The following is a 21,183-nucleotide window of genomic DNA, read 5'->3' as shown; positions in this document are numbered from 1 at the left end:
CTCCTGTGTTGTGTTCGTTCTGGGTGTTGCCACCACCGGGTGGAGTAATCAGTGCTGTGCTGCCTCCATCTCCACAGCCCCTGTTGCCACTGCTGCCAATGTCGCTGTCTTCTCTGTTGCCTCCATCACTGTGTGCCTGCATGGATATGGACATAGATGCTGTGCCTCCATTACAAGTGCTCCTTTATGGTCTCTTGGGAGAGTGGGTGCCAAGCCCGTCCACACCCTTTGGCATTTCAGACTGTATTCTCTTGTGACAGCATCTTCTGATGAAGATATGAACATCTCCAGAGTGAAAACTTTTCCCCAAGGAAAAGGAGCATTGTAACCCGATAGAGTGAGCACACGTAATCAAACAGTACGCACCGCCATTGACAGCCTAAAGAAGTAGGCTCGCATAGGCACAAATGGCACAGCAAGTGCTGTGCCATGTGCAAAACCACCTTATACAAGCTGGTGCACCAGTCCCTTAACCATATTAATGTTTATGCTTAGCGGATAGACTGTGCTTTAATGTATTCTATGGTTAAGTGTGATTTACTGATTCCTACCTTACTTCTTGTCTTGGTGTATCCCTTCTTGTGGAATTGGAATAAAGATTGGTTGCTGAGAATTCTGATATTGTGTTGTACAATGTTACATAGTATTAGTCATTGCATTTTCATAAAGCCAATAGTTCCTGTAGTTAGATGTTCAAAATCTGTTATTTAATAATGTGTTACAGATTGTAAATTGCTTTTTCTTGTTTTGACAGAAAGAATGTCATCGCTCCTTCCTCCAGAGAAAAAACAAGTATCATTAAGTGTCCTACCCCGTAGGGAACCTTTTGAGATACTGTATCGGCTCAATTGTGATAACCTGTGTGCAGATTTTCATGAAGATCTGGAATTTCGGTTTTCATGGGGCATTACAGCATTGATAAATAGATTCACTGGCAAACAAGGACATCGAATTGCATTACACAATTATGCTCACATGGTATGTTATTCTGCCTAAAATACATGGATGAAACTTATTTGCATTTGTTCAGTGAAATGTTGTTTTGTGTTCATAACTTAAGCAGTACCTGAACTATGAAAATATCACAAGCTATGTTTGGTAGGAGTGCAGAGTGCATCTCAAGTACTGAGATCATGTGCTCACTTCCTGATAGTAAAACAGTATGTTTGCTGTGCTCTTGAATTTTTTAAAAATACTCATTATGTTGGCAATGTTGTGATTTGTTTTGCATGTTTGTCTACTATAAAACAGATTTTGGAAATCATTTCTGTGCAGTTGCTGGACAGCCGGCTAATTTGAGAGTGCTGCAAGCTAAGGGCTAAAAATTCTGTGTAATCCCTGTATATACAGTGACAATCACAATCATCAATTGCCATTTGACATGCACTGCTGGCTAAAGGCTTCCGCTAGACTTTCCCATTATAATGCTCTTTTTCTGTATGTATGTAAGCTGGTTCTGCATGTACCCAACCTCCATTAAGTCATCATCTCGTTCCTTTCCTTATCTCTTCAGTCCACATGCCATCCAATCAGCTGACTGTATAAACTGCCCAACTCTGTTTAAGTTCATTATCTTAATAGCTACATCTTCCATCTAGTTCATATCTTGACCCATTTATATGTTTCCGTGTGTCTCTTAAAGTGATTCTGATAATGCTTCTCTCCATTGCTCACTGCGCAACAATCAGTTTTTGAATGATTTTCACATTGAGAGATTATGTGTTACTACCATAAGTAAATAGTGGTAATACACGGTCATAGTAAATTTTCAGGTCGTCCTGCAGCATATAATTTGTTTTGAAAACTGCATTCTTTTGTTGTTCGTCCATTTATTATCTTCAGCTGATTTGAAAACAAAGACTTGTCAACTTCATTGTTAACTGGTACTGTTTTCTATTTGATGTATTGAGATTACACACAACTTCAGTCTTTTTTTGTAATTGATGTTCAGATTGACTATCAAACATACTATATCAAGTTCTTCCAGTCATTGTTGAAGGTATGAGGGGCATCAATAAAGTAAGTTTTCCTGGGGCTGTGAACTGCTATTTGCAGGAAGTGTTGAACTGTTATTCAAGATATTTACCACTTGAATTCAGAAATTTGTCGTACTGTGGGACCAACTTTTATATCCTGGTGTCATAGGAGTGTGCCACCTGGGATTGGAACCATTTTGCAACAACCATTTCTGCTTCTCTGTGAGCTTGAAAATACTGACTCTGATTAGACGAGAATTTCTTGAGGCTCCAGACCAAATGTAAATCATTGGGAGTGAGGTCCAGTCTGTAGAGTGGATGATCAAACACCTCCCAGCCAAAAATTAGTAGGACCGTTGTTGTTCATGAAGCGCTGTGTGGCCGAGCATTGTCATTTAACAAGACAATACCGACACTAAGCATCCTGCACAACTTGTTCTGAATGGCTCATCACAAATGCCACATCGTTTCACAATAACACTCCGAATTCACTGTCTCACCCCTGGTCAGGAAGTTAATGAGGAAAACTCCCCGTCTGTCAAAAACCAGCTCCCACAGCATCATAGTCTGCATGTATTTTGTCTTGCAGGTAGAGCCACAGTGGCAGTAATGCATTAACTGCTGTCTGGATTCTGAATTATTGTATTATGCAACCCATGTCTTGTCAATTGATGATATGGCCAAGAATGTTGTCACCATTGTCATTTTACCCATCGTCATCATTTTACCATGGCAGAAAAGTCGAAACTGCTCCCATACACTTTGCTTTGTGTTCTGGAGTCAGTTTCTTTGACACCCACCTGGCTCACAGTTTCTGGAATAACAGGTGCTCCGTGACAATTTTGTGTGACAAGGAGCGGCACCACATCTGTGGGAACTGAGTGTTCGCAGACAAGCTTGCCTGTAGTAATGGATGGCCTCCCACTATACTCCTCGTGATGAACAATTTGGCAGCCTGCTGCAAAGTCTCTACACCAGCAATGTACCATCTGCTTGCTTATGACATTAGGCCCATAGGCGTGCCTCAGTTAATGATAAATTTCAAATGGTGCCATGTTCTTTGCATTCAAAAACTGACTGCGCTTCATTTACAGTGGGAAGTAGAAAAAAAGCCTCCTATTTCAGCTTCTGCTGTGAGACCTTGGGAAATGCGCCATGCTGTGCCATTATTCTGTCACACACACATGGTCACTTTGTGCAACATATGGTTTGCTGTCGCTAGGACAAGTGGGAAACTTACTTTAAGGACATGCCTCATACAGTATCATTCACGAATCAAAGGTGCTTGAGATATGTTCCATTAATATCTATTACTTCATCAATTTCCCACTTTAAGAACACGATAACTTCCTTTAGGATGACTGAGCATAGTTTTTATGATATGGAATCTACTTGCCAGGTTCATCTTCCAGATGTGAACTTCTCAGTATCTTGTTAAAGTCTTAATGCATCCTGTAGCACTGACATGTGTATTCTTTTATATAATAAGATTGGCTGAATCAGTACATCATTACTGATAGGCAGTTTATGCAGATTTTATTGAAAAATATTCAGAAACTTTCTCAAAACTCATTTACTTCTGAACAATGTCATTTCTGCATTCCGTACTTTTGTTAACAAGTTACAAGAGTTCCGTTGTGCTTTATCCATATTTAAAGCCAGCCCATTTCTTCACTTTATTAAACCTGGTGTTCCTGTGATTGGCGATAATTTTAGTGAATATCTTGTACAATACTGTGTATAATTTTTTGTCTTGATTGTCTCCTGTCTTGCAAAGTAATACAGTTTTACCACTATTCCAGTATTGCATAATTGTCCTCCTCTGGATACATTATGTAAATACTTGTGTTTACCATTGAAAGATTAGAGCTTTGGTGACTGTTGATGCAATATATATTCATTTTTATTAATCAGTCCCAGTCATATGTTCTTTACACTGGCAGTATCTGTTTCAATAGTTTTGGCACGATCGGATGGACTACAGTAATAATAATAATAATAACATTGTCACTTTAGTGGGATCACAATAATTGAAATAAGACAAATAACTTTTCAGATATAAAACTGGAACACATTGGTAGTGCTGCAAGAACTCTGTTACCTTACTCCACCACAACTGTTCTATGAGAAGTCCTAAAATGTAGTTTCACATGTTAAGCACATGAGCAGCCAAAACGCTGCTAGTCTTGGTCTGATTCTGTGAAGATTGGTGAGCTCAGTATAGCTAGTCTCCCACATTCAAGCAACTTGTATATTTTGTTCACTATTGGTATATTCATTTTGTGAGTTAGTGTTGAATAATGTTTGTTAGTTAACTTTTTGCTTAGATAAAAAACTACAATTCTGATAATTAAAATAGATCTGAAGGTTAGTAAAACTAGCAGTTGCATTTTTTAAGATGGTTGTACCTTACATAATTAATCATGACCAGCACAAAAGAGTTATATGCCTAGACAAAACACACTCGGTATCATTTGTGGGCTCTACAGGAAATACCCACAAAAGCACAAATAATTCAAACATTTAAATTAAACACAAGGGCAGAGTAACTTAAAGATAGACAAGGTCAAATGGTAGACTGAAATCCACAAAAAAAAGGCCGTAAAGGCTCCACAAAGTAAGATAGAAAACAAACTTCTACAGATATAATATTAAAAATGAGAAGGGACAGAATATAAATTCTTTCTACATAACAGTATTGCCTCATGTGATGGCTTGTACCAGGAACACCACCACAGCAATAGCTTACTTTCTGTTTCCAGGTAACTGGTTCTTAATCATGATGTGTATAACCCAAAATACATGAAAAAATTACATATATGTAATGTAATATTACAAGTAACATTAGGGCAGTGTAACTATTAGATATATAGATAATAGAGCAAATTTCCAGAAAGCAACATTATTAAAATAAATCTCAAAACAGTTTACGGTTTGTTTTATGATGAAATTCATATTGTTCATTAAGAATGGAACTTGCTAACTTTTTTGCAGTGCATATTTCTACTAACAAATGTGCAAGAAACTGCTTATACATCAGAATTTGAAAAATTCTCAGAATCGGATGAAGGGGGCATGCCTATGTAGCTGGTTCCTGGGGGTGTATGGGGACTTGTTTGCAGACTAGTGCCTGTCTGTGAAGGCCCTGGTGAGACCTTCAGTGTAGTGAGCAAGTGTGTTCTTGCCACTACAAATACACTGTCCCCAGGTGGCCAGGTTGTGTGGGAGGCATATTTTTGTGTGGAACGGATGCCATCCTTTGAATTGAATTGCATGTAGTGCTGGTGGTTGCTCCTCCCTTTCTCTGCTCCCAATTTCACATCTTCTCCCCCCCCCCCACCCCCCCCCCACCCCCGTCCCCCAGCTTCCTGGCCCCCAATTTCCTAATTTGCACCTGGCAGTTGCATTGTGCTGCCATCCAATCCCTGTCTGCTCCGCCTGACAGCACTCCGCCACCCCTCCCTGCCATTACTCCTCCTTCCCTGCCACATTCCAAATTGCTGCTTTTGTTCAGTGTGAAAGTTGCATTCCAGTCAGAGCTGCCAGAAATAGTGGTCGTGTGTGTGAGGTGTGCTTTTTTGTGTGAATGAGTGTGTTTTCTTTTCTACAGAAGGCTTTGGCTGAGAGCTAAATGTTTAACAGTCTGTTTGTTGTGTCTGTCTGCAACTCGACATATCATCTTCATGGTGAGTTCAATCTATTGTTTTCCTAATATTGTTGATGTTCCGACCTGGTCTTCCCTCTATTTATTTATTTTTGTTCTCCAATAATCTATTAAACAAATCGTGTTTTTCTCCTCATCAAATCCTTCTAATGTATGGCTTTTACCATTTCTGCTTTTGTATGCTAAGTTTCTCACTGAAGAAATGTACTGTAATTTATGTCCCTTTTTGCATTAAAACCCCATGATACTGTCTTCTAGTAACATTTATTGTGATTTACAAGTGTTATTAGTATTCATAGAGGTGTTCTACTTCAGCATCAAAATGTGAAAAAGTTAATACATAGGCTTGGGGAACCATGGATTATCTTTGCTTTATTGCTTGTTTGTGTTTCATAGGTCAGTTTGAAAATTAAGGAATAATGTTTATCACAAACTCAATTTGTGTAACAAGGAAGTAACTAACAATGATACTGCCTCATGTGATAATTGCCTGATACCTGTGCAATTAATTGCAACTTTCAGATAATTCTGCCATTATCTGGAACCCATATTATTAGAGTCTCCATGCTGATAATGTTCTTGGTCTTAGATGTTTAGTGAATGAAATTAATGAAGCCAATTGAGATACAGAATAGAAGGTTGTGGTCCATGTAAATTAAAGCAAAGCAGTATGAAGTACTCACATATAACCAATAACATAGCTTTTGAATTTTGGAAACTTCCTAATTTTGATCATTGAATCAGTAAGAAACCTTAAGATGTTTTGCAGCTAGATAAGATTACTCCACTCTTTATTCTAGAAAAGGATGGGTAATCCACAACAAAATTAATCTTGTTACTTGCATTGTGGTCATGGAGATTGCAAATAATTGTAAACTGACTTTTAGTCTGTCCTTGAATAATTTTAAGGAGGTATTGGAGTGTGTGAGTAAGAATTACAAGATCCTTAAGGACCTCATTGTATTTGGTTATCAGTTCAAAGTAATGTTCATGTTGCTGATTTTTACAAAACTAACACTTCATTGATCGTAGCTGCACTGATCCAGAAAAGTAATTCACAAACCTTCTGTTCATAATTGTCCATTTTCTGGTACATTTCTTTCAACTCGTGCTTTGATTCACTTAGTAGTAATATGTCATCTGCATATGCAAGACAATTGAAGTTACCATCCGTCTCTACTCCAGCCCACTTCTGTTGCCTACACTCTTTTGTTACTTTCTCTAAGATGACCTTGAACAGAACAGTTGAGAAAGCATCCCGTTGTCTGAGGCCTGTCTCAATCTCAAATGTTTCTGATGTGGCTCCTCAGAAATGTACTGCTGCCTTTGACCCTTCCATACAAGCTTGCACTATTCTCACTATCTTCTCAGGGATTCTGAAGTCACGCATTGCATTGTATAGGCTATTCCTGTTGATGCTGTCATATGCATGTTGAAAATTGACGAACAGGCTGTAGATATCTTTATCATAATCCCAGTGTTTTTCAAACAATGTCTTAGTGTGAAAATGTGATCTATTGTTGGTCGGTTTGGTTGAAAGCCAGCTTGGTATGCCTGTATGTTGTTTCTCTGTGAATGGTCGCAATTTTCTGAGGATAATGATGGCCAGCACCTTGTATGTTACATTCAACAAACTGATTCCTCTGTAGTTACTGCATTTCATTTTGCTTCCCTTCTTGTATATTGGTCATATTATAACCAATTCCATTCTTTTGGCAGTGCCTCCTTCTCCCATATCAACTGGATCAGTTTAAATATCTCTAAGTGTAAGTTCTCACCTCCCTCCTTGATTAATTCTGATGTTATTCTGTCCTCCCCTGGGCTTTGTTGTTTCTGCGTCCTTTGATTGCAATCTTCACGTCTTCTTCACAAACTTCCCATTCTTTTTCACTAACTTCCCATTCTTCTTCTTCTTTTGTTTCCTCTGTAGTGTTTGTAGGTAATATCTAATCTTGGCCTGGGCGATTCAACAGTTCTGAGAAGTATTCTTTTCATCTTTCTACAGTTTTTCCCTTGTCATTTATCAAGTTGCCATTCTTATCTCCAATGTAAAAAGTTGGACTCTGAAATCCACATTTCCAATTTTTTATGTATTGGAAGAATTGCCTCGAGTTCTTGTTTTGGCGCTCTGCCTCAGCTTGTTCTGGTTAGATATATTCTCTTCTCTGCTCTTAGGATTTGGTTAGTCTCCCTCCTGATGTCGATAAAATGTGCCCTTTTCCACTCATTCTCCCTGTCAGCTAGCCACTTCTCCCTCATTTTTAGTAGCCTTCTGGCATGCCTCGTTGAACCATTTCCTCTTCTTCATTACCTTCTTTCTTTCCAGTGTATCCTCTGCTACACTTAGTACCGTGGACTTTGTTTCCATCTTGTTGTTTTTGTGTTTCGTAACAGAGTTTTTTTACAGGATTGGGCTGTTAGCCCAATGCCCAACCCTCCTCCTTTATCTGGGCTTGGGACCAGCAGTGGCTGTTGCAAGGCAACTGACCCCAGGCGGAGTCACAAATAAAGCTTTCGTCCATTAAGGCCTTCATCAAAAACAGACAAAACACACACACACACACACACACACACACACACACACACACACACACACAGCCTCAAGCAACTGAAACCACACTGCGAGCAGCAGCACCAGTGCATGATGGGAGTGGAAAATGGGTGAGGGTAAGGAGGAGGCTGGGGCAGGGAGTGGGAGGGATAGTATGGTGGGGGTATTGGACATTGAAGTATGCGGGTTAGACGGAGGGCAGGGGAAAGGTTGGGGGAGGGGGGGGGGGGGAGAAGGAAAAGGAGCGAAGTAAAATATCTGGGTGTGATGGTGGAATGATGGCTGTTTTGTGCTGGAATGGAAACTGGGAAGGGTCTGCATGGATGAGAACAATGCCTAACAAAGGTTTAGGCCAGGAGCGTTATGGAAACATAGGATGTGTTGCAGGGAAAGTTCCCTGCTGCGCAATACAGGAAATCTGGTGTTGGTGGGAAGGATCTGTATGGCACAGGCTATGAAGCAGTCGTTAAAATGAAAGATGTTATGTTGTGCAGTATGTTCAGCAACAGTGTGCTCTACTTATTCTTGGCCACAGCTTGTCGGTGGCCATTCATGTGGACTGACAGCTTGTTGGTTGTTATGCCCACATAGAATGCAGCACAGTTATTTCAGCTTAGCTTGTAGATCACATGACTGGTTGCTCAGGTAGCCCAGCCTTTGATGGGATAGGTAATGTTTGTGATTTGACTGGAGTAGGTGGTGGTGGGAGGATGTACGGGACAGGTTTTGCATCTAGGTCTGAAGTAAGGGGTTGAAGCCATGAAGTAAGGGGTTGGAAGTGTGGGTTGTGTAGGGATGGATGAGGATATTGTGTAGCTTCAGTGGATGGCGGAATACCACTTGGGGGGGGGGGGGGGGTGGAAAGGGCAGTGAGCAGGACATTTCTCATTTCAGGGTACGACGAGAGGTAATTGAAACCCTGGCAGAAAATGTAATTCAGTTGCTCCAGTCCTGGGTGGTGCTGAGCTATGAGGGGAATGCCAGACTTTGGGAGGTGGTGGGAGACTAGAAAGATAAGGTACATGAAATTTGTTTTTGTAGAAGGTTGGGAGGATAATTACGATCTGTGAAGGCTTCAGTGAAATCTTCGATGTATTTTGGTATTTTGAGAGGGACCACTAGTCACTGCAGGTGCGATGACCACAGGACTTCTTGGTATGGAATGGCTAGCAGCTGTCAAATTGGAGGTATTGGTGGTGGTTAGTAGGTTTGATATGGACAGAGGTACTGATGTAACCATCTTTGAGGTGGAGGTCACCATCTTGGAAGGTGGCTTGTTGGGTTGAGTAGGATCAGGTGAAGCAAATGGGGGAGAAATTGTTGAGGTTGTGGAGGAATGTGGATAGTGTGTCCTCACCATCGATCCAGATCGCAAAGATGTCATCAATGAATCTGAAGTGGGCAAGGGGTTTAGGATTCTTAGGTTTTTAGGAAGGATTCCTCTAGTTGGCCCATGAATGGGTTGGCATAGGATGGTGCCATGTTTGTGCCCATGGCCATACCCCGGATTTGTTTGTAGGTAATACATTCAGAGGAAAAGTAAATGTGAGTGAGGATGTAGTTGGTCATGGTGACTAGGTAGGAGATTGTTGGTTTCGAATCCGTCGGGCATTGGGAAAGGTAGTGTTCAATAGTGGCAAGGCCTTGGGCATTAGGAATGTTAGTGTAAAGGGAGGTGGCATCAATAATGACGACGAACGGAGCACCGTATGGTAAAGGGACAGGAACTGTGGAGAAAGTGGTTGGTATCTTTTATATAGGAGGGTAGGTTCCAGGTAATAGGTTGAAGGTGTTGGTCTAAGAGAGCAGAGATTCTCTCTGTGGGGGCACGGTAACTGGCCACAATGGGGCATCGTGGATGGTTCGGTTTATGGAATTCAGGAAGCATGCAGAAGATAGGAGTTCAGGGAGTGGTAGGAGTGAGTAGAGAAGTGGACTCCAGGGAGAGGTTGTGGGATGGGCCTAAGGATTTTAATAGCGCCTGGACATCCTACTGTATTTCTGAAATGGTATCAAAGTGGCAGGTTTGTAGGTGGAAATATGTGACAGCTGGCAGAGTCCTTCTGCCAGGTAATCCTTGCTGTTGAAAAAAACAGTGGTGGAGTCTTGAAATATTTTGTACATGATAAGCTGGAAATTCAAGTATCGGTGGTTTTCTTTCTTTCATTGTTTCCTGTTCTGTACTTCCTCATGTTTTTGGTAAGAACGCCATGCCCTTCATATATCTCAGTATGAATACTAATTTACCTTGTGGTCCTTGTTTTATTTATTATTATTATTATTATTATTATTATTATTCTTTCAGGTACCGCGTGACATTCTTTCTCCATCAGAGACCTTGGATGTTGCACAGATAAAATTTCCTACTAACCAACCAAGCGATGATTGGTCTATCCCATCTAGGTTACTGATGGCATCCATTGGTTCACAAGGCACAATGGGTGGGCTTCTGGTTGCTGGGTTTGTAAGTAATACACAAATAATTATTTTATTTTTATAATCTAGGTAGGCTTGGCGTGTGCCTCACAGAATTTGTAACAGAATGTAACATACGCATTGAAAGTTTTCACACACCTGCATAATTATATATCATTGGAAAAATATAAAATAAATATAATAAATGTAATATATTTAATAATACAATATAATAAATATAAAATAAATAAAAATATAAAAATATTTGCACATTTGAAGATATTACGTATTACTATCTTATAAGATATACTGCTGTATTCATTTGTTTTCTATTGCTTTTGTGGCTTTCTAGCAAATATTTGGTTCATTTTGTCAAACAGAATTAGTGTAACTTCCTGACAAGTTAAAACTGTGTGCCGGACCGAGACTCGAACTCGGGACCTTTACCTTCTGTGGGCAAGTGATCTACCAACTGAGCCACCCAAGCACGACTCACAGCTCGTCCTCACAACTTCAGTTCTGCCAGAACTTCGTCTCCTACCTTCCAAACTTCACAGAAGCTCTTCTGCGATTCTTGCAATTGCCCATGAAAAGCAAAGGTCCCAAATTCGAGTCTCGGTCCGGTACACAGTATTAATCTGCCAGGAAATTTTATATCTGCGCTCACTCTGCTGCAGAGCGAAAATTTCATTCTGGAAACACCCTACAGGCTGTGGCTAAGCCATGTCTCCACAATATCCTTTCTTCCAGGAGCTCTAGTTCTACACAGTTCGTAGAAGAGTTTCGATGAAGTTTGGAAGGTAGGAGACTAGGTACTTGCAGAACTGAAGCTGTGAGGACGGGTTGTGAATCCTGCGTGGGCACCTCAGTTGGTAGAGCACTTTCACATGAAAGGCAAAGGTCCCGAGTTCAAATCGCGGTATTGCACACAGTTTTAATCTGCGAGAAAGTTCCATATCGGCGCTAACTCTGCTGCAGAGTGAATATTTGATTAGTGGAGCCAAAAGTCAGCTATTAACAGGTGACGAATTAACTGAGCTAAGAAGAATATATTTTTGATACTGTATAAAAAAAGGTACATACAAGAGAGGTTGGTATATAAGTTGAAAAAAACTTAGAGCTGCATGAAATTCACTTCAGTGATGTGAGTGAAAGGTGGAGTTAGTCTGAAGCAGTTAAGGAAAACTGAATGTACCAGTGTAACCTCAATGTATGTTAAAAATAGACGAAATGATAAAAACTTTTAAAGGGACTAACTCTTTGCAAGATCAACATGATCCGAGAGGGAAAAATGTGAGTGGAGATAATTGCATTGTAGCTCGACAGAATTAGGGTGTAGAATGTCTCCAGAATGTAAATTATGATGATTCCAGTTTCAGTAGCTTGGTATGAATGACAAAAAATGTCATTTTTTAGTGTCAAACATTTTATTTTATCTTATTAATAACCAGTCTTCAATAGTTTAAATTTTTAAAACTGCTGAAAAATTCATGAGTTAAACTGTGGCAAAGAAGCTTCCCATGTTGTCAGTATATCATTATTGCTTCCACATTATATCCTGTGTGTGACATTTACTAAAATTTTAATACCCTGAAAGATATTTCATTTTATCATCATCAGCAACACCATCAGGCATAACATACAGAAGCAAATAAGGAATAGCAGAGAATGTAAAAACAGCAGTTTTAATTTTTTATTGTTCCTTTTTCATGCCACTCAGTTAATAATCTTACATTTGGTGCCTGTGCAGTTACTGAAGACTGTAGGCTGGCGACTTATACTGGTGACGGGAGCAGTGTATGGTTGCCTGTACTTATATGAAAGATTGACGTGGACCAACAAAGCAAAAGAGCGTGCATTCAAAAGGCAGTATGTTGCACATGCTACAAAGAAACTCCGGCTTATTGTTGATTTGACTTCTGCCAACTGCAGTCACCAAGTACAACAGTGAGTATAAATGCAGTACTCATAAATAAAACAACTACATTTTTCAAAAGTTTTCTTTTTGTGGTAGTTTGCACAGCTGTCACATTTGAGAAGCAAAAACCATTTGGCTCCCTTTTTCATTATTTCCAAAGATTAGTTTAAAAATATAGGAAAATGAATAGATGTATTTCTGTTGTATAATGTATAGAGGTATTTGTGTCAGAGGTGTTTATAAAATATATAGAGCAGTTCACCAATAACATTTGACGGAAGAATTCCATAGGTGAAAATGTGGGGTGGGAAGAGCTAACATTTAACCATAACAGAGCCAGCATCATTTTCATTTTCTCTCTGGAATAGATAGCTTTTTGATTTCCTCATTAAGAAATGACAGAAACATTGCAGTAGTAAATTGCATACTTGAAGTTCAGCTATATTGTTCTTATCAGATTATGCCATTTCCACCACCATGTTCACAGGGAAAGGCGTTTTGACATCACATAAGATTAATTGTGGTGAAAGTGAAATTAAAGTACATACACAAATTGCATGTACTGTTAGTGTTAACACTTTGAGTCAGTAGCTTTAGATACCAGCATAAGCTGGCATTGGTGGGAACAACAGGTCTATCACATTACTTTAGTGGATATAAAGTGGTTAAACTTATTTAAGAATGTATGAAAAGTGCTTCAGTCTTAGATTGGACATGTCCGGAAGAACAGACACCATGCAGAATCTGCAGCTGTGAAACATTATATGCAAATTGAAGGGGATCACTACTGTCAGCTCCAGTGGGACATTATACAGAATCAAATACATCTGACCTCCTTTGGGAATCTCAAAGTAGCAAAGATTGAGAAAAATTGACAGGGATTGCAGATAGGTGGCACTTGTTGGGAATGTCGATTGTCTGTGAGGCGTGCCAGGATACTCCATGCAGTTGCAATAATGCTGTGTCCCGGAAACGCAGTTGTTAACACACTTGCCTAGTAAGCAGACCCCAGGCTAGAATCCCAGTCTGGTACACATTTTTGTTCGTTGCCGCTGATTCCACGTAATGTCCTGCTGCTGCTGATGGCAGTGATCCCCTGAAATTTACGAATTCCTCCATAAGATATATTGTTGTCCAAATGAGAAACATCAAGTCGTCATCTCCTGAAACAGAGACAATTTTTTTTGAATGCTTTAAAGTTCTTTTGTGAGAAGTTAAAGAAAGAGGACAAGAAAATAAAGTAATTTTCAAAAGTTCTGGAAGAAGGAAAGATCACTCAGAGCTGTGGATAGGAGAAGATAAAATATGGGAAATGAATCTTAAGTAACATTTGACTAACAGCCAAGATTTAAATTGAGGGGAATAATAGTAGTAGTAGTAGTAGTATTAGTACAGGGGAAATGGGAGGAACAACTTGCAGAAGACTGGGAGAAATTTCAACCTAAAATCATCAAAACAGCAAAAGAACTGATCCCTCTTCACAAAAAAACAAAATACTCAAGGTGGAATGAGGCATGTAGGTATGCATTAGAAGAAAGAAAAAGGTATTTTAAAATTACTATTGCAACATGTCAGAAGGAACACAGAAGAAATTCCTGTAAGTTTGCAAATGAACATCCAAGATTTTAAGACAGAATAAATCAAAATATGTCACTGATCAACTGGAGTCAGTTGAAGACAAATTCAAAAATTGCAACACACATGATTTCTATAAGACCTTTCTGTAACAAATCAAATGATACTCACCACAGAATCTCTGCTTATGAAAACAAGTTGTTAAATTAGCCCAAGAAAATTCCCAAGAACTATCCTCATACTTTTCACAGCTTTTAATTTTCTTGGAACCCAAAGAGAAATTCCAAAAAATACATGCTGAAATCATAACAGGAAGTTAATCTGGACCACCAAAAGTAGTAGCTGATTTACATATCAAGAAACTTGAAAACAACAAAGCATCAATGCAGAATGGAACTGTAGGTGAACCCTTGAAAAGTTTATGCCCAAACTCAGTCAAAGATATTACAAGAATAATCAGAGACATTTTAGAAATTGAAAATATCCCATATGATGTGAAGATTGCTCTAATCCATCCAACACATAAAAAAGCAACAAATCAGATGTAAACAACCATAGAGGGATCTCCCTCTTATTCGTCACTTACAAAATCCTATCATCTTGTGTCTTGAATAGAGCACAAAAGCAATTAGAACCCAAATTAGCAGAATATCAAGCAGGATTCAGACGGAACAGGTCACACCCAGAACCAGTTTTTAACCTCAAAAACATACTATTTGAGCTCTCAGTGAAAAACCTTTAGTATGCAAAATTGTAGATTTCAAAAAGGTGCTCGACACAGTAGACTGACACTCACTATTCCAAACTTTAGAAGAGAGGACACTAGATCCAAAAGCATGAGAACTCATAAAACAAACTCCTAAATGGAATGATATCGAAAGTAACATTTATGGAGGAAGTCATAGAGACCTCAAACACGTGCAAGACAAGGAGATGGACTCCCTCCAGCTCTGTTCAGCATCATCCTAGACAAGGTTATGGAAGAATGGGGGAAATAACTCAGATTTTGGAAGCCAGTCTTACAGGCCTTTCCCAAAAACAAGCTCTACATACCATACCTCATGTTAGCAGACAACTTGGCAGCATTTACAGATGATGAAGAGACTATTGTTAAACAGCTTGAGATACTTGAAGACTGTGTAGAAAAAGTAGGATTGCAAATCTCAATCGAGAAAACTGAATTCATATGTTCAAAGACAAAAATTCGTGAGGCTGAAAACAAAATACAGTAAAATCAGTGGGGTCCCGTACTTTAAATATCTCAGGGAAATCATTGAGCCGACATGCCCTGAAAAAATCTCTCAGCAAAACCGCCTCCAAAAAGTCAGAAAAACATTAAGGTTAGTTAAAACTCACTAAACAAAAAATCCATGTTATCACTGAAAAGGCAGACAAAAATTTGGCTCTACAACACAGTCATTAAACAAACAGTGATCTAGACAAGTGAAACACTGACACTTAACAGAAAATATGAACTTGAAGAAATCAGAAAAGAAGAGAGAAAGATCACAAGGAAAATTTTAGGAGCAAGACATACCAAAGACTGTTACAGGCTACAGTCTGTGAAAACAACAGAAATGTTTTCAAATACCAATATTGACATTAAGAGAAGGCAAATGAAATTCTTTGTTCATCTCAACAGCCTACCATAAAAACTATTGACAGAAAGGATAACAGACTATGTACTCTCACTTAAGAACTTAACATCTTGGCTGAACAAAATTTGAAGGACCTCAAAAATGCAAACATAAGGCAAATTAGCATTTTAGAAAGAGACACCTTCAGGCACAAAGTAGACAAATGGGAAGCGACATCAGAGTAACCAAAACAAAAACAGTACAGACTGAAGTGGTTGAAAGAATGTAAACAAGCCTTCTTGGAAAGAATGAAAGCCTATTTGAACAACAGGAGGAACTTGAAGAAAAGTTGGTTGAGTTATTTGCTTTTTATGTCTTCCAATTTTTTAGATAATTTGGTAATGATTATAATTACAATATTAATAATTATAATAACTTGATAAACGGATGGGAGAGCTAAACTTGAAAGCAACACCTTTTTATAAATGGAAAGAAAAAGTAATTTAAACAAATGAAATATGATAGGAAACCAGAGGATGGTGCTTAATGAGACACATGTTAAAAGGAAGGCAGATACTGTGAGACTGGAATTGGTAGAGGAAGAAGGTTGGGGGGGGGGGCGGTGCAGAGAATACAAAATGAACATGCCTGTGGAAGACCATGGAGAACAGTAGAGAACTAGAATACAGTTGTAATTGTGTTCTGTCATCCATGTTAAGTATTCATCCCCTTACCAAATCATCACATTGGATGGCTCTATCCCATAATGCTCCAAACGTTATCAATTGGGGAGAGATCTAGTGACCTTGCTGGCCAAGTTAAGATCAGTCAGGCATGAAGACAAGCTGTAGAAACTCTCACCGTTTGTGGGTGGGCATTATCCTGCTGAAATGTAGTCCAGGATGTCTTGCCATGAAGGGCAACAAAACAGTGTAGAGTTTTGTCGACATACTACTGTGTTGTAAGGGTTTCGCAGATGACAAGCTAAGGTGTCCCACTATGAAATAAAATAGCACTTCAGTCACTCACTCTTGGTAGTAAGGCCATATGGCAGGTGACAGTCAGGTTTGCATCCCACTGTGTTCCGCGATGTCTCCAGACATGTCTTTGACCTGGAATCTCATTGACTGGATTAGAAATGTTTTCAGTGATTAGGCCCACTTTGAATTGAGCCCCAATGGCCAACGAAGACGTGTCTGGAGATGCTCTCGACAGTGGTGGAATACCAATGTGACATCGCCCTCTTATGGCCTGACAACTAGGAATGACTGTCTGGGTTGCCATTTCATTCACAGGAGGACCTCTTTAGTTGTCATCCATGGCGCTCTTAGAGCACAGTGCTCCGTCAACAATATTGTACTCCCCATTTCATTACCAATCATAGGAAACCATCGTGGGCTTACATTTCAACAATATAGTGTCAGCCCATACACTGCGAGAGTTTCTGCTGCTTTGTCTTTGTGCTTGCCAAACCATACTTGTCCAGCAGGTTCCCTGGATCTCTCCCCAGATGAGAATGTTGGAGCACTATGGCAAGGCTCCCCAACCATTTTGAGATTTTGATGATCTAATGTTTCAGGTTAACAGAATTTGTCATGATATCCCCTTAGGACGACATTCAACTACTTTGTCAATCAATACCAAGTCAAATAACTGCTTGTCAAAGGGCCAGAGGTGGACTAATACATTGTTTCCCAGTTTATGGAAATCTTTCTCTTGAATAAATTACCCCAATTTTTCTGAAATTGTAATCTTTTGTTTGTCTGTACATGTACAACACACCCACCAATTTCCATCTCATTTGGTTAATTCCTTAGTGGTGCATTGTTTGTTTTGTCTTTGAATGTAGGATATTTGGCAAGAACAGTCTCATGTAATCTAAGTAACTGTTTGAGAAGGTAGATTCTGAAATAAGATGGAAAACAGTATTATAATATGATCCTTGAGTTTCTCCTGGCTTATTTGATACTCAAAATATCCACGGATGTACTGCCGGTCTACAGTGTCCAACGGGTGCAATATTTCGGCGATCATACATGTCGCCATCATCAGGTGAACTGACGGACTGAGCTCCTGTGAACGTGCTGGTACGGAGATCCGTACGCTATGGCTGCTCAGGGGGAACTGGGTTCGGTCGCGGAGGTGGCCAATTTAAATACCCTCCGCCTGCGGCGCACTCCCTCCGCCGTCCGCGCCATGGTCGCGCGGTGGAACAGATTGCGACGGCGTCTGAGGTGACGTCGGTGTGATGGCTCTGTCCACCGTGGTCGTCACAACTATACGTTTGCTCGATGTGCTCTCGATTAACCCAATCACTGGTTCCCAAGCCCTGCTAAGATTATAGCCACAGTCACGGTTTATGAGATCGTCATTGGTGCGAATTTCGATGGCCTCTCTAACAACTCTGTCCCAGTATCTCGATGTCTCTACCAGAATCCTTGTCCGTTCATACTCCATAGCGTGATTTTCCGACAAACAATGTTCAGTGACCGCCGACAAAACACAGTTCCGACAAAACACAGTTCCGGCTTGGTGTTTCTTCAAAATGTGGGTGATTTTCCCCGAGAGTGCGCCTGTATATGGAATAAAGGCAGTGCCTACCTCCTCCCCCGTGATTTCATCCATCTCCACAGTTTGTGCTGTAGTGGTTGGGTGGAGAGCACGTTGAATCTGCCACTCTGAGTACCCATTTTTTCGAAATACAGTTCTCAGATGTTCCAATTCCTGGGGTAGACTCTCTGCGTCAGAGATAGTGCGTGCCCTATGTACTACAGTTTTAAGTACCCCAAGACATCAAGGAAAGGTAATTTACCCTCCGTGTCAGTCTCCATAGTTAATTTGATGTTGGGGTGTATGGAGTTTAGATGTGTAAGGAAGTCAAGGAGTTTATCCATACCATGTGGCCAGATGACGAACGTGTCGTCTGCGTAACAGAAAAAGCAAGTAGGTTTTCATTTGGATGACGACAGGACTTCCTCCTCGAAGTTCTCCATGTACAAATTTGCTACCACCGGTGAGAGTGGGCTATCCATGGCGACTCCCTCTGTTTGTTCATAGTATTCTCCATTAAAAAGAAAATACATGGAAGTCAAGACATGCCTAAAAAGTTCAGTGGTGTTCTTGTCAAACTTCTGACTAATCAATTCTAGTGACTCTCGCAGGGGTATCCTCTTAAACAAGGAAACGACGTCAAAACTTACCATGATATCTGACTCATCCAACCTGAAGCTATCGAGGCGTTTAACAAAATCCACGGAATTACGGATGTGAGGAGGGCATTTACCCACATAAGGACTTAATATTCCCATCAGGTATTTGGCCGACAAATATGTAGGTGCCCTGATGTTGCTGACAATGGGGCGTAATGGTACCCCCTCTTTGTGAACCTTGGGGAGTCCATATAGTCTAGGCGGTACCGGACCTTGGGGTAACAATTTCTTAGCGTCACCTGCCGATAAATCTGCGTCCTTGAGAAGCGACCTTCTTTGTAGGGTCAATGCTGATCTTCCGGTAGGAATCGTCATTTAGCAGGCTCTGCATCTTATCAGTGTAGTCCTTATGGGAGACAACAACTGTAGCATTGCCTTTGTCAGCCGGTAAGACAGCAATTTCAGAGTGCTCCCTCAGATCACGAATGGCCGCCCTCTCTTTACTGGTGATATTTGACTTCATCGGCTTGGATTTCGTCAACGCACGACAAGTTTCATGACGTATTTCCTCAGCTGATTCAGACGGAAGTTGAGCTGCAACCTGTTCAACAGCACTAATAATTTCTGCGACTGGAGTGAACTTGGGGGTGGAAGCGAAGTTGAGACCTTTCTGCAAAACCAAGATCGCATCATCACTCAACACCATGCCACTCAAATTGATGACAGTCTTGCACGGAACCTACAGAGATGGTTTGTCAAGGAGACGTGAGAAATTTGCTGTTTGACGTCCTGTTGCCTTCTTATGGGCGGAATCAGCTGCAACCCAGGTGACACCATCAATCCAATCCCAGGAAAAAGAAGTGAAATTACTAGCCAGTTGCAAATGTAGTTTGAGTAATTCCTGTGAGATAAACTCAAGGCTCCAGCAGGTGAATTGCACTCTCTCACATACCAATGCGAGGCTGGCTCCTTTCTTGATTCTCTTAGCTGCTGCAGAATCGATGTGATGCATAACCTTAGCAAAATTTGGAACAACATTCTCGGAACGACATCTCTTTAGAAAGGCAAGAGTACTTAGCAAACGACATCTACGGTGGCGCAACTTTTCAAATTTCTTCATGCTGCGGTACATCTCCTCCCCGTAAAGGTCTACGATGTGATTCTTGAGTTTCTCCCGGCATATTTGATATTCAAAATATCCACGGGTGTACTGCCGGTCTACAGTGTCCAACGGGCACAATATTTTGGCGATCATACATGTCGCCATCATCAGGTAAACTGACGGACTGAGCTCCTGTGAACGTGCCGGTACGGAGATCCGTACGCTATAGCGTGTTTGTAGGAAAATCACGCTATGAAGTATGAACGCACGAGGATTCTGGTACAGACGTTGAGATACTGGGACAGCGTTGTTAGAGAGGCCATCGAAATTCACACCAATGACGACCTTAGCAAGGCTTGGGAACCAGCGATTGGGTTAATCAAGATTACATCGAGAAAACGTATAGTTGTGACGACCACGGTGGACAGAGCCATCACACCGACGTCATCTCAGATGCCGTCGCTATCTGTTCCACTGCGCGACTGGGGTGCGGACGGCGGAGGGAGTGCGCCGCAGGCAGAGAGTATTTAAATCGGCCACTGCCGCGACCGGACCGAACCCAGTTCCTCCTGAGCAGCCATAGCGTACGGATCTCTGTACCGGCACGTTCACAGGAGCTCAGTCCGTCAGTTCAGCTGATGATGGCGACATGTATGATCGCCGAAATATTGTGCCCTTTGGACACTGTAGACCGGCAGTACACCCGTGGATATTTTGAATATTATAATAAGTTTTAGAGTAGGATATTCATTTGAATGGTAAAAAGTCAGCAGACTGTAACAGGTGTCTGTATTATCACTATGAATCCAAGATGGCATTTCATCTGCGTACTGCAATTTCGCATGCAGTGTGGCTCTGAATTGTGCTAGTAATTAAATGGTACGAAGTTTTCCACCATTCATTGAGTGGTTTTCACCTGTTCACCTTATGATTACCATATGAGAACTGCTTAGAGGTAACAACATTCAAAACCAAACATCTAGATTTTTGGGACGTATGATTCCAGGATCCATATTGTCCTCTTTATATTTTGATTAATGTCCCTGCTGTACACAAGCTCTTCCATTATACTCCATAACTAGAAATCACAGGCTGTCAAGTTTCCCATTAATATGCTGTCAGGGTAATCGTGCAGATCTTTCATGTCATATGGGAAATATTAAACTAATGCAGTCTGCATTGGAAGTTGGTGAACATTCGTATTTATTTTGTAACTGATAGAGAAATAGATATCAATTACCATATTTACCCCTACT

General features: G+C 40.5%; 1 protein-coding gene across 5 annotated transcripts in view; it reads left to right on the top strand.

The window, feature by feature from the left end:
• The window catches only part of LOC124787683 (transmembrane GTPase Marf), a 166,842-nt gene that overhangs the window by 140,390 nt on the left and 5,269 nt on the right, over positions 1 to 21,183 (top strand). For all 5 annotated transcript variants that reach the window (XM_047254501.1, XM_047254502.1, XM_047254505.1 and 2 more), the window contains 3 exons: positions 755 to 978; positions 10,497 to 10,655; positions 12,357 to 12,553. In XM_047254501.1, the coding sequence (XP_047110457.1) occupies positions 755 to 978; positions 10,497 to 10,655; positions 12,357 to 12,553 (580 nt within the window). The remainder of the gene's footprint in view (positions 1 to 754; positions 979 to 10,496; positions 10,656 to 12,356; positions 12,554 to 21,183) is intronic.

The sequence above is a fragment of the Schistocerca piceifrons genome, chromosome 3 (genome assembly GCF_021461385.2).
Source record: "Schistocerca piceifrons isolate TAMUIC-IGC-003096 chromosome 3, iqSchPice1.1, whole genome shotgun sequence".
In the NCBI taxonomy this organism is placed as follows: Eukaryota; Metazoa; Arthropoda; class Insecta; order Orthoptera; family Acrididae; genus Schistocerca; species Schistocerca piceifrons.
The sequence above is the reverse complement of the archived record's forward strand: the minus strand, read 5'-3'. Positions and strand labels throughout refer to the sequence as shown.